This window comes from Lissotriton vulgaris, chromosome 10 (assembly GCF_964263255.1).
Source record: "Lissotriton vulgaris chromosome 10, aLisVul1.2, whole genome shotgun sequence".
NCBI classification, from domain to species: Eukaryota; Metazoa; Chordata; class Amphibia; order Caudata; family Salamandridae; genus Lissotriton; species Lissotriton vulgaris.
The window spans coordinates 94,098,978-94,113,976 of record NC_141698.1 but is presented as its reverse complement, the minus strand read 5'-3'; the positions used below and the strand labels follow the sequence as shown (position 1 = coordinate 94,113,976).

Here is a 14,999-nt window from a genome sequence, read left to right as displayed (position 1 = left end):
CATACGTTCCCTCCTGTTCCCTTCGTGATGCCTCAGTGGGACTTGAACCTGGTTCTTACGTTTCTGATGTGCGATCCCTTTGAACCACTCCACGACTGTCCTCTTCGCCTTCTTTCTTTGAAGACTGCCTTCCTGGTAGCCATCACCTCTGCCAGGAGAGTGAGTGAGCTCCAGGCTCTATCTTGTAAGCCTCCTTTCCTTTCAGTCCATCCGGACAAGGTTGTGTTACGGACGAGGCCCTCCTTCCTACCCAAGGTAGTCACGGCCTTCCACATTGGGCATTCCATCACCATGCCCACCTTCTTTCCGCCTCCGCACCCCTCAAGAGAGGAGGAGAGGCTCCACCGTCTGGACCCAAAACGTGCGCTCTCATTTTATCTGAATCGCACACAACAGTTCCGAGTGGATGATCAACTCTTTGTTGGATACGCGGGCGCTAAGAAAGGGAAAGCGGTGCACAAGCGGACCATCTCCCGGTGGATTATCTTGTGCATCCAGGCGTGGTACTCCTTGGCTAAGAAGGAACCCCCTGTTGGGCTGAGGGCTCATTCCACTCGAGCCACAGCCACTACAACTGCATTGGGCCGAGGTGTGCCCTTGCAGGACATTTGCCAGGCGGCTACGTGGGCCTCACTGCACACGTTTGCAAGACACTATTGCCTGGACAGTCAAGTCCGGAGGGATGGCTACTTTGGCCGTTCCGTCCTCCAGGACTTTCTGGTGTGATTATTGGTTCGCAGACCCACCACTACGGGGTTGGTATTGCTGGGGTATCTATTCTAAGGTAAGGAATCTATCACTAACGTGTCTCTTTCAGATGCACAAGTTACTATTTGTGTAACGATATATCTCTAAGAGACATTAGTTAGTGATAGATTCCTTACCGACCCACCCATCCTCCCCGTTCTGCGAACCGATATCTAGGGTTAAGGTCATCCCCTTTCAGGGCCCTAGTTTCATGGCACCAGTGTTGGTTTTTGGCACGGCTCTGCGCTTCTGGCGCGGAAAAGCTGTGTCTAAGAACTGATCTCAGCACGCGGAGGCGGCGTCTAAGTACTCCGACGGCGTCATCACGGCGCCGACGACGGACGCGGAGCCGCAGACGACGCCTACCGACGCGCAAGGGTACTGCTACGCAAAAGTTTCCGGATCCAGTCTGACGCCTGGGGATATTCTAAGGTAAGTAATCTATCACTAACTAATGTCTCTTACAGATATATTGTTACACAAGTAGTAACTTGTGCGTTTGGCCACTCTAGCTCGTCATGAGTGGTGGCTGAATAGTTCTAACCAGATTTATAATCCAACTGATTGTGAGAAAGAGCATCTTTGATCGTTCGATGCATTTTTGTAGGCTGTCCCTTTGGCATCAAGAATCTGTTGGATACTCCTAACCCCAGATTCCTCACGTTGTGTATCTCCTCTTGAACCAGATCCTGAATTCTTGCTATGGTTCCTCTGTGCCGACAGGTGGGGTCATGGTCCTTTCTTACAACTTGACTCCCCCCGATCTATTGACAAAAAGATGAATAAAGACACCACCCTTGTGCACTGATGTAACTTCCTCATTTTCCGTGGCCAAATATACGGATCTGGAGCTCCACTGTCACCAAACCGAATTCAGTTTTCATTGAATTGTCAAATTCTTCACAGTGTGTAGGAATGTTGTGCCTGATGAAAACAATTTTCAAGCCATGCCACACGTGTCGGAAACACATGCCTTTAACCATTCATCAGGGCATCTGCATATGGTGCCTTATTATCAAGCATGACGACAAGTGTTTCTTGATGCACCTAAAGGCCTTCAGGGATAGTTTGAGGCCAAGTACTACATCATGGAAAACGAGAAGCAAGGTCCGTGTACATTGAAATTGCCCTTGTCACATGGTCTGGGTATGAGACGATTTCAAAACACGGGTTCAAGGACAAGTGAAGCTTAAACTCAAGAAACATGACGGTACTCCTCTTCTACCAGGCACTCACTATTTACAGAGAATCACGCAGTCGCTGCACCTGACTCCAACCTCAGTGTCCAACTCCTATCCAGTACTGACTTTGGATCCAAAGCTCTCCCAGTTCCACAGGCCATTGTTGACTCAGTAGCTGGTTGTGGCATTCATAAACGCCATGATGCTGTTATTTCAGTTTTTTGTGGCTCCCTCTGTGTTTCTTTTGGCGATCAGTTGTACTTCTGCCGATTTCCCCCTTCAATGTCTGACCCAAGTCAAAGTCAGCCTGTTTCACCGACTGCACCAGGCCATACATACAGTCTTGTGCTGCAGGACCTATCTTCTAGTCCTCTGTGCTGGTTACAGTTTCAGATTTGTCACCAGCTTCGGTCTGTGTTCCGGAACCATCTTTGGCTAGATATGGCCCATTGTCGAGGTACACAATTAACAAAGCAAATGCTGGGGACATTGAGAGCTATTCTCACGGTACCCAACCTAGGCAGCAGCACTTCCGGAGGATGGAAATCAGATGTGGATGCCATTCTTAGCTTCCAACATGTTCCACAAGATGAGGATGTTGATGAGGAGGTAGATAATTTGCTTCCACCGCATTCTACAGATGCCGGCTTATATCTTGCTTTGCCAAATGCCAGTGGCATGCATAGTCCTTCAGAGTCTACACTAGATTTGCCTCTAGATCCTTCAGTAGAGAAAGAACATTTTCTTTATGGTTGTGGTGCAGAGGGGAGCAAAAATCCTGTAATTGCCACTCCCCACTGAAGAGACTAAAGCTAACCTTCTCCCAGAAATTTTGCAGCCTGGGCAAATATCCTCTGATGCCTTTTTGCCTTTCAGTGATGCACTGCCTGACTTGGTCCTAGCTACTTGGTATAAGTAATTTCCAGCCTTGGTTCAAAGTCGTGCTCTTGTGAGGTATCACAAGCCTGTGCCAGATAATCAAAAGTTTTTCACACAACATCCAGTTCCAGCCCATATTCTTTTCTTACTTCTCCACCAGACAAAGAGTGTAAAACAATTAACGCTATATGCTAGAAAGTATTTTCCTTTGCCAGTTTGTCATTACACTACCCGAATACAGTTGTGTCTTGTGTCTTTGAGACATGGCACACAAGGTGTTGATGGCCTTGGCAGAGGACTTGTACAGCCCCTTTCCGCACACAGTAAATGAAGGTTGGGATACATTGTGGACTAGATGCTACCTATTTCATTGTAGGCACTATGCACATCAGTGACATCCTTACATGTATTTGCTTTCCCCGGAAATACTCAGTTTCCAGCAGTTTGGAGTTTCCTCCTCAAGGGTCTCTTAGAGATAAATTCCACATTCAGTGGAACTCTAGCGTCCACTTTTGCTGCTGATCCAGTGGATCCTAAAGAAAGTCAAATGGGATGCAGCAGAGCGAATTCTCTTAGTCCTAAGTTGAACCAAAAGGTTCTGGTAATCTGTGAGCATCTGCACTTCACTTTGGCTTCCTCTTTAGGAGTACCTACTGTCCCTGCACTAAGGCAGGATGCTGCACCCAACCCTTCACAATCTGCACCTTCATGCGTGGAGATTGGGCGGATTCAACTGAGGGGCTTTGAGCTACATTCGCAGGTAGTTAATGTCATTGTGGCTTGAGTGTAGGCACTGTTATTGGTTACTTATTTGTCTTTTTGGCTCTGTCATTTGCCTGATCAGCCCACATTTTTCAAAACGCCCATTGTGATGGGCTTTTTATAAGGACTTTCACATAGGTTTTCCCCTGACTCATTTATTACATCTCAGTGTGACCTCAATTTAGCTGTAATGTTCTTGATGTGTGCTCCTTGCAAGCCTCTTTTACTTGTACTTGAAAATTTTGACTGGATAAACCATGTGTTTAATTGCCATTAGTCCCAAACATCATGTGAGCTAACTGAAGGCTTTGTCAGTTCAGCTTCTGTTTACCAGTTTTTTCCTGACAAATTGATGCTTAGGACAAATGTCCTATTTCCTAAAGGTGGTGTCACATTTCCACATGGTGCAGTCCATGGCGCTTTTCATGTTGTTTTCTTCACCATAACCATCTCCACAGGTTTGACCCACTGTGTGCCCTCAGTTTCTTTTTTGTTAAGACAAAGGAGTACTGGGTGGATGATCAGCTGTTTGTCAGGTTGGCTAGTGCAATTCATCCACTTCCTGAGGGATAAGACAAACTCTACCAGAACCAACATTTCCAATTGCATGACCATGATAGACTGGATGTGACCCAGCTGCCTGAAGCTCAACTCCGACAAGACGGAAGTACTGGTCTTTGGCAACAAGACCTCCCCATGGGATTCCAGCTGGGGGCTGTTGGAGCTAGGACCCACATCCACAGACCACATGAGAAATCTAGGGGTCATCCTAGATGACAAGCTTAGCATGACTGCTCATGTCAACGGAGTGTGCACTTCCTGCTTCCACATCCTACGCAAGCTGCAAAAGATCTTCAAGTGGGTGCCTCAGAACACCAGGCGGACCATCACACAAGCATTCATCACCAACAGACTGAACTATGGCAACACACTTTGCACCAGAATCTTCATACAACTCCAACACAGACTCCAGACCATCCAGAACGCAGCCGCAAGACTCCTACTAAACCTCCCATGTCACACCCACATTACACCGCACCTCAGGAAGCTTAACTGGCTCCCCATTCACAAGAGAAGCCAATTCAAACTTCTCGTGGGCAAATACTAAGCCCTACACAACACAGGACCACAATACCTGAATAACCACATACACTTAAACCAAATCAACAGACACCCACGCTCTGTCCCACTCTCACTCACCCATGCCGGCATCCGCAAAACTGGAGGTCGCGCATTCTCCTACATCTTACCCAAGACATGGGCTTACTTCCCTCAACACATCAGAGCCTTCTCCTCACTTATTGAGTCCGCAAGGAGCTGACAACCTGGCTCTTCATATAAGCACCTTTTGATTTACACACATTGCCCAAGCACCTGGATACCCTCTCTAGTGATTAGTGTGCTATACAAATCAGCATAACATAACAAAGGAAGGTAAGGCATTCCAGAAACTGACCTTGCCCCAATGCATTAAGATGTGTTGTGGCGTGACCAAAAAGAATCCTCCAGAGGTGCTTAAGGCTCATTCAACTAGATCAAAGACCAACTCCTGCTTTAGCTTGGGGGGGGGTCCCTATTGTAGACATCTGCCAGGCAGCCACATGAGTACCTGTCCACCCTTTCACCAGGCCCTGTTTCATTGATTTCACATGTCTGTAGAGAGAGGCATTTTATCCACTTGGTCCTGCGGGGCTTGGTGGTGTAAAGGCCACTCCCCAGACCCACCTCCATCACTGAAGGGGGCATTGCTTTACTGTTGATTCAAAAGGTGAGTAATTAGAAGTATCCATCAGAAGAATGTTTTCTAACACTGTCTCTGGTGGATAGTCTATCTAACTGCAAATTCCTCACCTCCTGCCTTCCTCTACGTTCCAGGGAGCAGATCGTCTTGTAGTAAAGAGATATTAAGTCTGAATCATAAACTCTTAAACTTGATTTTAGTCTTCCTTTAATCTAGGTTAATACAGTAAATTATTTTACTGAGCAGCCCTACAGTGAATCATGTTATAGATGTTCAGTGTCCTCGTTTGAAGATATTAAAATTAGTTGGGAGCTTGTTCATTCTTTCCAAGATAATTTTGAGATGGTTTCCTCTTAAGGTTTTGAAATGCATTGTCCATGCTTTTGTGGCTAATACATATGATATATAATTGAGCTGTGTGTTTGTTTCACATTAATAATGTGTTAGGTGGTTGGTCTTTTATGTCTGACGTTTCTCATTCTCAGCAAAATTGTATCAAATAATTCAACTTCTGTTTTTTTAACCTATTTGTATTTTAACTTCTCAGGTGATAAATTTTTTTTGTGTTTTATATTTGTTAGGGTTTGTTTGCTCGACGCCGCCAGCTGCTTCTCACAGAAGGACCACATTTATATTATGTAGATCCTGTCAATAAAGTTTTGAAAGGAGAAATTCCCTGGTCCCAGGAATTGCGCCCTGAGGCTAAGAATTTTAAGACCTTTTTTGTTCATACAGTAAGTGTTTGTGTTCTTTTGTATACCTTTTGATTGTTTTCACACACTAGTTCTGTGGATGTCTGTTTTGAAAAAAATAGAACCTATCAAGATGTAAATTTGATTGGCAGCCAGTTTTTTTTAGAAGATCCATACCCTTGGTATGTTTCCTGGGCTAATATTTCATATTGCTTTGAATTACCCGTTCGCCCCGAAGGACATGTAGATCCACATCCCCCTCCCCTAACTTACTTGCCCAGTTAGACTCGGCCTTCCAGAGATCATCACAAGCTGTCTTACTATCTAACCGGATTATTGCTTCTAAGAGGGGAATTCTTTTCACTGAAAATATACCTACACTGAACTTACTCAAATTGTCCCTCACCTGTTAAATTAAAAAAGGACCTGCCCGTTAGCCCAAAGTCTAGTTGCAGTTCCATCAATTAACATAATTGGTCAGCCAAATAAAGATCCCCTAATGTACTGAGACCAGATTGTTCCCACTGCCTACCCATTGTGCCATAGAAGTTGGTCTGAAAAAGCGGTGACTGCTAAAAGGAGGTATACATGCTATAGCGTTTAATCTTCATCAATTTTCAAAGCCTGTTCCAGACTCTCCAAGGGGTGATCACACTCTTAAACCGTACTTTAAAAAAATAACTCTGCTCAACTTGTTGGAGTAGACAGCCATGCTGATTTACCAAGCGTGAGCTAATGTATAGTAGTTTTTTTTTTTTGCTTGTTGTTTTCTTTCTGTTTGTGACATTTTCTCTTTTAATGTGTTATGTTAGTATACTGCAGCCTACCTTAAATAAAAGCGCCGGGACACTCTTTTTGAGTAGCCGCGCGCTCTACAAAAGCCATTTTAACATAACATAACATAGGAGGGATCATGCCTCTGTATTGCCCCTTTCTGTGGAAAACAATACCCCCATCTGTTATAAGAGGACTGCTCAATAATAAAACAAAACATTAGGAGCTGCCCATCCTCCTCGTTCCTGTGTAAGGGTTGGCAATTTAAGGGGCTCACCTAGTCTCCTTGTCTTGCCATTTAAAAGGTATACAGATGGAGTCCAACTACCTGAACAAGGAGCCATTGATCACGAGGAGAACAGTTCGAAACAGATAAAGTACCTTAGGTAGTACTTTCATTTTAAGAACAGTACTTCCACCAATAATTGATGTGTAGACCATTAATACGCCTCAAGTCAGTGCTAATCTTATTTTTCAGGGTATCGAGATTGATATGATATATGGTGGCAACCTTAGAGTTTATCTTGATCCCTAGATACGTAACCGTCCTACGAGTGTCTATAAAAGCAATGTTATCAGTACAATCAATCTGGTTTTTCCCCGTTTCATAGGTAGCCCGATTTTCTCCCAAATTCACTGTCCAGTTGCTCAACCTCAATTATTGCACTACCTGGGTCGGAAGTTATTACCGCGATATTATCCGCGTATGCTCGTACGTTTGTTTCTGATGGATACATCTGCCAGTGGATTCCTCATCTTGTGAATATCCCCTGCGTCAGCAACATTAAACTAAATACAACACAGCCTTACATTGGCTTTGGTGAACAATTCTGAATTTGGGTATAATGTAGGGTAATAATGTTTTATTATATGGTTTCTTCAGTTTCTAAGAAGAAAGCACTCTCAAGATATAAATATATTTCTTTCAACTTTAGATAAATCTGTGTAACCCAAGAACTTAGAAAGCGAGCAGCTGAAAACTTGTATGTCTGTGTCAACCAGACCTAATTCATACTTGAGTGATTAAAGTTACCCATCGGCCAGTCTTGTATGCTACCATTAGGGGCCCTGGAGGTGCCAGGACAGAAAACAATCGATTTACAAAAGGGGGTGGTGATGAACAGAGTGTCTGAATTGAGCAGACCACTCTTACCCAGTCCAAAGATCAGGGCTTGATCCATCACCGTTATTTATCTCACTGCCCCATCCCAGCTCAGAACCTGGCTATATGCAAATCAGTCTGTCCCTGGCCCAGTGCATCATGGGAACAGGGCAGACTAAACTACCAAGCCAATTCTTTACCAGAAAGGAGACAAGCTACCGGGGACCGGTTTCTGGCATTTCAGCCTCTTCGGCCCGGCTTGCTTGAATCCTGATGGAGCAGTGAGAAAGGGACTCATGTCTGAGTATACCCTGCCACACCTATAGTGGCCAAAATCGATTTACAAAAGGGGGTGGTGATGAACAGAGTGTCTGAATTGAGCAGACCACTCTTACCCAGTCCAAAGATCAGGGCTTGATCCATCACCGTTATTTATCTCACTGCCCCATCCCAGCTCAGAACCTGGCTATATGCAAATCAGTCTGTCCCTGGCCCAGTGCATCATGGGAACAGGGCAGACTAAACTACCAAGCCAATTCTTTACCAGAAAGGAGACAAGCTACCGGGGACCGGTTTCTGGCATTTCAGCCTCTTCGGCCCGGCTTGCTTGAATCCTGATGGAGCAGTGAGAAAGGGACTCATGTCTGAGTATACCCTGCCACACCTATAGTGGCCAAAATCGATTTACAAAAGGGGGTGGTGATGAACAGAGTGTCTGAATTGAGCAGACCACTCTTACCCAGTCCAAAGATCAGGGCTTGATCCATCACCGTTATTTATCTCACTGCCCCATCCCAGCTCAGAACCTGGCTATATGCAAATCAGTCTGTCCCTGGCCCAGTGCATCATGGGAACAGGGCAGACTAAACTACCAAGCCAATTCTTTACCAGAAAGGAGACAAGCTACCGGGGACCGGTTTCTGGCATTTCAGCCTCTTCGGCCCGGCTTGCTTGAATCCTGATGGAGCAGTGAGAAAGGGACTCATGTCTGAGTATACCCTGCCACACCTATAGTGGCCAAAATCGATTTACAAAAGGGGGTGGTGATGAACAGAGTGTCTGAATTGAGCAGACCACTCTTACCCAGTCCAAAGATCAGGGCTTGATCCATCACCGTTATTTATCTCACTGCCCCATCCCAGCTCAGAACCTGGCTATATGCAAATCAGTCTGTCCCTGGCCCAGTGCATCATGGGAACAGGGCAGACTAAACTACCAAGCCAATTCTTTACCAGAAAGGAGACAAGCTACCGGGGACCGGTTTCTGGCATTTCAGCCTCTTCGGCCCGGCTTGCTTGAATCCTGATGGAGCAGTGAGAAAGGGACTCATGTCTGAGTATACCCTGCCACACCTATAGTGGCCAAAATCGATTTACAAAAGGGGGTGGTGATGAACAGAGTGTCTGAATTGAGCAGACCACTCTTACCCAGTCCAAAGATCAGGGCTTGATCCATCACCGTTATTTATCTCACTGCCCCATCCCAGCTCAGAACCTGGCTATATGCAAATCAGTCTGTCCCTGGCCCAGTGCATCATGGGAACAGGGCAGACTAAACTACCAAGCCAATTCTTTACCAGAAAGGAGACAAGCTACCGGGGACCGGTTTCTGGCATTTCAGCCTCTTCGGCCCGGCTTGCTTGAATCCTGATGGAGCAGTGAGAAAGGGACTCATGTCTGAGTATACCCTGCCACACCTATAGTGGCCAAAATCGATTTACAAAAGGGGGTGGTGATGAACAGAGTGTCTGAATTGAGCAGACCACTCTTACCCAGTCCAAAGATCAGGGCTTGATCCATCACCGTTATTTATCTCACTGCCCCATCCCAGCTCAGAACCTGGCTATATGCAAATCAGTCTGTCCCTGGCCCAGTGCATCATGGGAACAGGGCAGACTAAACTACCAAGCCAATTCTTTACCAGAAAGGAGACAAGCTACCGGGGACCGGTTTCTGGCATTTCAGCCTCTTCGGCCCGGCTTGCTTGAATCCTGATGGAGCAGTGAGAAAGGGACTCATGTCTGAGTATACCCTGCCACACCTATAGTGGCCAAAATCGATTTACAAAAGGGGGTGGTGATGAACAGAGTGTCTGAATTGAGCAGACCACTCTTACCCAGTCCAAAGATCAGGGCTTGATCCATCACCGTTATTTATCTCACTGCCCCATCCCAGCTCAGAACCTGGCTATATGCAAATCAGTCTGTCCCTGGCCCAGTGCATCATGGGAACAGGGCAGACTAAACTACCAAGCCAATTCTTTACCAGAAAGGAGACAAGCTACCGGGGACCGGTTTCTGGCATTTCAGCCTCTTCGGCCCGGCTTGCTTGAATCCTGATGGAGCAGTGAGAAAGGGACTCATGTCTGAGTATACCCTGCCACACCTATAGTGGCCAAAATCGATTTACAAAAGGGGGTGGTGATGAACAGAGTGTCTGAATTGAGCAGACCACTCTTACCCAGTCCAAAGATCAGGGCTTGATCCATCACCGTTATTTATCTCACTGCCCCATCCCAGCTCAGAACCTGGCTATATGCAAATCAGTCTGTCCCTGGCCCAGTGCATCATGGGAACAGGGCAGACTAAACTACCAAGCCAATTCTTTACCAGAAAGGAGACAAGCTACCGGGGACCGGTTTCTGGCATTTCAGCCTCTTCGGCCCGGCTTGCTTGAATCCTGATGGAGCAGTGAGAAAGGGACTCATGTCTGAGTATACCCTGCCACACCTATAGTGGCCAAAATCGGACAGAAAACAAAGCATCTCCTACAGGCCCATGTCAGTGTAGGAGACTAGAACGAGAGATGGTTCAAATCTCTAAAGATAACAACTGTTCAACACCTCGAGCAGGTGACACATTGAAACTGGCCTTTAAAGTGCTGCAGAACCCACCCACACATTTCCTGTTACAGCTACTTAATATATATATATATATATATATATATATATATATATATATATATATATATATATATATATATATATATATATATATATATATATATATATATATATACATATAAATGGGGATTAGGGTCCTTCTTTAATTTAAAGCAGTTGGAATGAAATCAGCCCCCATTTCAAATTGACCTGTGATGACACACAAGTGTAAGAGAGTACAATGCTTGAGATAAAGTAGGCTCTGCACGTTTGCTATTGAACATTTCTGTATATATTCCTGAAGTGATATTTTTCAATGATGCTCAAAACTAAAATTCATTTAGTCTGTAACATGAAGTCTGCAATCTAATTGTTTTTTCTCTTTTTCATCTCTTTTCTTTTTATAGCCAAATAGAACGTATTACCTGATGGATCCCAGCGGCAATGCCCATAAGTGGTGCAAAAAGATCCAAGAAGTTTGGAGGCACAGATACCAGAACCATCAGAATACTAGCATATAACAGTGTTTGTCTAAACATAGTAAACAAGTCTCCCTATCTGCTGCTAGGACTCCCTGATTCAAGTCATGAGCTCTGCAGCAAACCTGAAGAGCCTTCCTAAAACCACCTAGTTACAACCTTGAGGGAAAGCATATGTTTGAAATATTGTTTATTTTTAAATCAAATATAAATGGAATTCAGGGTTGCTTTGCTTGCTCATTGTGCTTTTGTTGAGGCTTCCACATGTGCATTGTTGCAGTAAACACCCAGCTTTTGTGCACTTCAGCTCATTTGTGTAGCCAGTTAGTGGATATATTTTGTTTGAGGGGCTTAACTTAAAATTAACATCAGTTTAAGAACCCATCCACATAATTAAGATCACACACATACATATAGACATACATATAGACATACATATAGACATACATATGTATATACATATATATATATATACATGTGTGTGTATATATATATGTACATGTGTGTATGTGTATATATATATATATATATATGTATGTGTGTATATATATATATATATATATATATATATATATATATATATATATATATATATATATATATATATATATATATATATATATATATATATATATATATTGTATGCCGTTTTGTAGTTCAGGCCTTTCAGTTGCGTATTTACTTTCTGGTTGTTATTAAATGGTATATTAGCAGGGAGTTTTAAAAAAACTATGCTAAGGTGTAATGTCACCTGTTTTATTTGGTATGTGGCACTTGCAGTAAGGTCAGTGGATCCCTTACATAGCTTTTACTCTTAAATCTGCTTACAAGATTTACACGGTACTTATACTTGTGTCTTCAAATGCATTGTGTGTCTTTGACAGACATTCAGTATTCTGAAAAGTAGGTTTCAGATTGCAAAAAAGAAACATGGCACTGACGTTTTTCCTCCATTGCAAATCTTACATTTATCTTATCATGTAAACTTCTATGACCTGGCCTTTGATTTTAGTTTAAAATTTGTGATCTTAACAAAACTGTGTGTTTTTGAGAATGCTTTTAATGCGTACAAACATTGCAAATTTATAAACATTTTAGTGTGTAAAAGCTTCACAACGCTTCAAAGATGGATTTTTCTTTCTGATGGTGCAAATATTTAGCATTGAGAGTCACTTCCTCTGTGTAAAGTACTGCACAATAAATGTTAGTGTGCCATTTGCAGACATAAACTCTATTAGAACTATTTTATTCAATCCTGAAATACATGTGAAAACAGATGTATTGGGCAACCCCTCTCATTATGGATCAGTTTCTCCATGTGATAAGTTGACATCTTGAAACGTGTATGGTACTTTAGTCATGTCTACTAAATGACAATGCTTAGCTTTCATATTGGTCTGTTAATTGCAACTTTCATTTTAAATGGTTGTGGTCAAGAACATTTCTGTTTAATGAGAATAACCCTTGTCTGCACTAAGTTAAATACAAACCGTAATCTTAAGTATAGATTAGATCCAAATGTGATACATTTGCAAGTAATGTGGAGGCACCACAATCATTTTGCAGCAGGTTTCAAGCACTGTATGTTCTATCTTCAACTTTTTTTCCAGCTCACAAGTAATAAGGCAAATGTGTGTGCAGTGAGTACATTGTTTGTAAAAGCAACAGGTCGCTTGGTAAAACGTGACTCTCCCAGTCCTCAAGTCTCTCTGTTTAGAATGACTCTGTATGTGGAATTGGACTTATTTACTGCTAAAAGCCTCCTATAACGACCATGTGCTGAGTTTGAATGTCATTGAAATGTATTACACAATAGCAACATTTAGAAAAGCGGTTCCTTTAACAAACACATAGACAGTAAGGAAAAGATGTAATAATACATTAGCTTTCTTTCAGGTTAGTGGCAGTCAGTTATGTGTAATATTGCTACCTGGTTTGTAGCTGACTGTAACTGTGATGTACAGGCAAAGCAAAACAAGAAATGGAAAAAATGTATGAAAACAGAAGCAAATAATGCAATGATATTAGGATATACCTTTTGTATTTTTATTCTTGTATAAGGTTATTTGCTGGCTAATTGTTGGCCTCTAGTTCAGTCTGTGTTATTTAAATTCTAATATATGAATTATTTGGATTAAATTCATGTTCGGGGCCACATTGTTGTATGTATTACTGTACAGCCTTGAATGTGAATAATTATTGTAAACTATATTTTACAACTTTTTTTCCTGGCTTTATTATATAAATTTTCTATTTGGTCAATGATTTATTCATATTTCTCATAATTTAATGAATCTGTTTATTCTCTTTCCAGATATTTGTGCTTTAGGTGTAGTTATTGAATGATGAGGTTTTCACATATGCTTGGTAGTCTTGTAATAAAAAGCATGTAGGGTTATCGGTGAATTGTGTGTTTTGTTAATTATTTCATGTTATTCAGCCTCTTCGACTCTGAACTTTTTCCATTACTTGATACAAACAAATTTACCCCAAAGGTATATTAATATCAGAATATAAGCGAGGTAGTTCTTTTCATATGCCATACTTGATCATTAAACAGGTTTGTTCATTTCCGGTGAATGAGCCCCTGACCGAATACAAGATATTAGTTCTTTATTTGCTAAAAAGTAAAGCTTTTCATTTCAGTTAGGAGTAGCTCATTATATGATTACTTGACGATTCCTGCAGGTCAAACAGGGTCCATTAACGCTTTTAAAATTATGAATACAGGTCAACAGCAGTTTTTTCGGTCTCCACATGAGCAATAAATCAGATCTTTGACATTGAATTGTTGCCTGTTACCCTCTCCATGACTTTTAAATGGTCTATTAAAGTACTCTTAATTTACAGACCTCTTGGACCCACGAACAATTATATGCTTCCTTTGCAAGACTTCATTTCTGCTGCCTACCTAACACCAAACAGATTAATTGTTCCCACTGATTCTAATCTTCATGTTGGCACGAACAGGTTGAGGCAGCTTCGAAAGTGCTCAATGTTTGTTCAGTTTTTGATTTTTCCCTACTAGTCCAAGGGTCTACTCATACTGCTGGCCTCACACTTGATCAGACATATGTGTTCAAGGCATGTGGGCTGCTGAATTCATATCTGTGCATAGATCGCCGCCTAGTGTTGGGTCCGGATGATCGCACATTGTTGTCCTGGAAGAGTCTTCGAAGTATCACAAGATGGGTGGCTCCTCCCCTGGACTACAGTGCGCATGGGCATCGACTCCATCCTCAGATTGTTTTTTTCCGCCATTGGGTTTGGAGGTATATTGGTTCACTCTAGTCGGAATCTATATAAAACTTTCTTAAGGCCAAAAGGCCTTTAGCTTCTCGTCGGTATAGTCTTGCGTTCGGTGCCCGATTCTTCCAGCTCAGTTCCGAGCCGGATTCCAGAGAGCCGCGTGCTTTCGACGCTGAAGGCCCAGTCGACGCCAGAGACCTTATCGACGGACCATCATGGAACGGAGTCCGTTCAAGAGATGTCCCGTGTGTAACTCTAAGTATCCCGACATCGACGTCCACCTGGTGTTCAACAAGTGTCTGTTGCCGGATCATGATGAAGCCAGCTGCATGGCTTGTTCCCGTTTTCGATCCAAGAAGACTCTTCTGCATCGTCGCACTGCCCAGGAGGCCCAGAAGACCGCACCGGCGTCTGTGGACATATTCGATGCCGGGGATGATGAAGGAGCTGACCGGGAAGTTCGTGAGACCCTGTTGAATCCCGCGTCAGAGGTCAACTCCAACTACGACGCGG

At 43.1% G+C, this 14,999-nt stretch overlaps 1 protein-coding gene across 1 annotated transcript in view; it reads left to right on the top strand.

The window, feature by feature from the left end:
* The window catches only part of PDPK1 (3-phosphoinositide dependent protein kinase 1), a 288,661-nt gene extending 275,018 nt beyond the window's left edge, over positions 1-13,643 (top strand). The window contains exons 14-15 of the mRNA XM_086940588.1: positions 5,892-6,044; positions 11,166-13,643. Of these exons, the coding sequence (XP_086796714.1) occupies positions 5,892-6,044; positions 11,166-11,279 (267 nt within the window). The 3' untranslated portion in view covers positions 11,280-13,643. The remainder of the gene's footprint in view (positions 1-5,891; positions 6,045-11,165) is intronic.
* Positions 13,644-14,999: the final 1,356 nt, after the last annotated feature.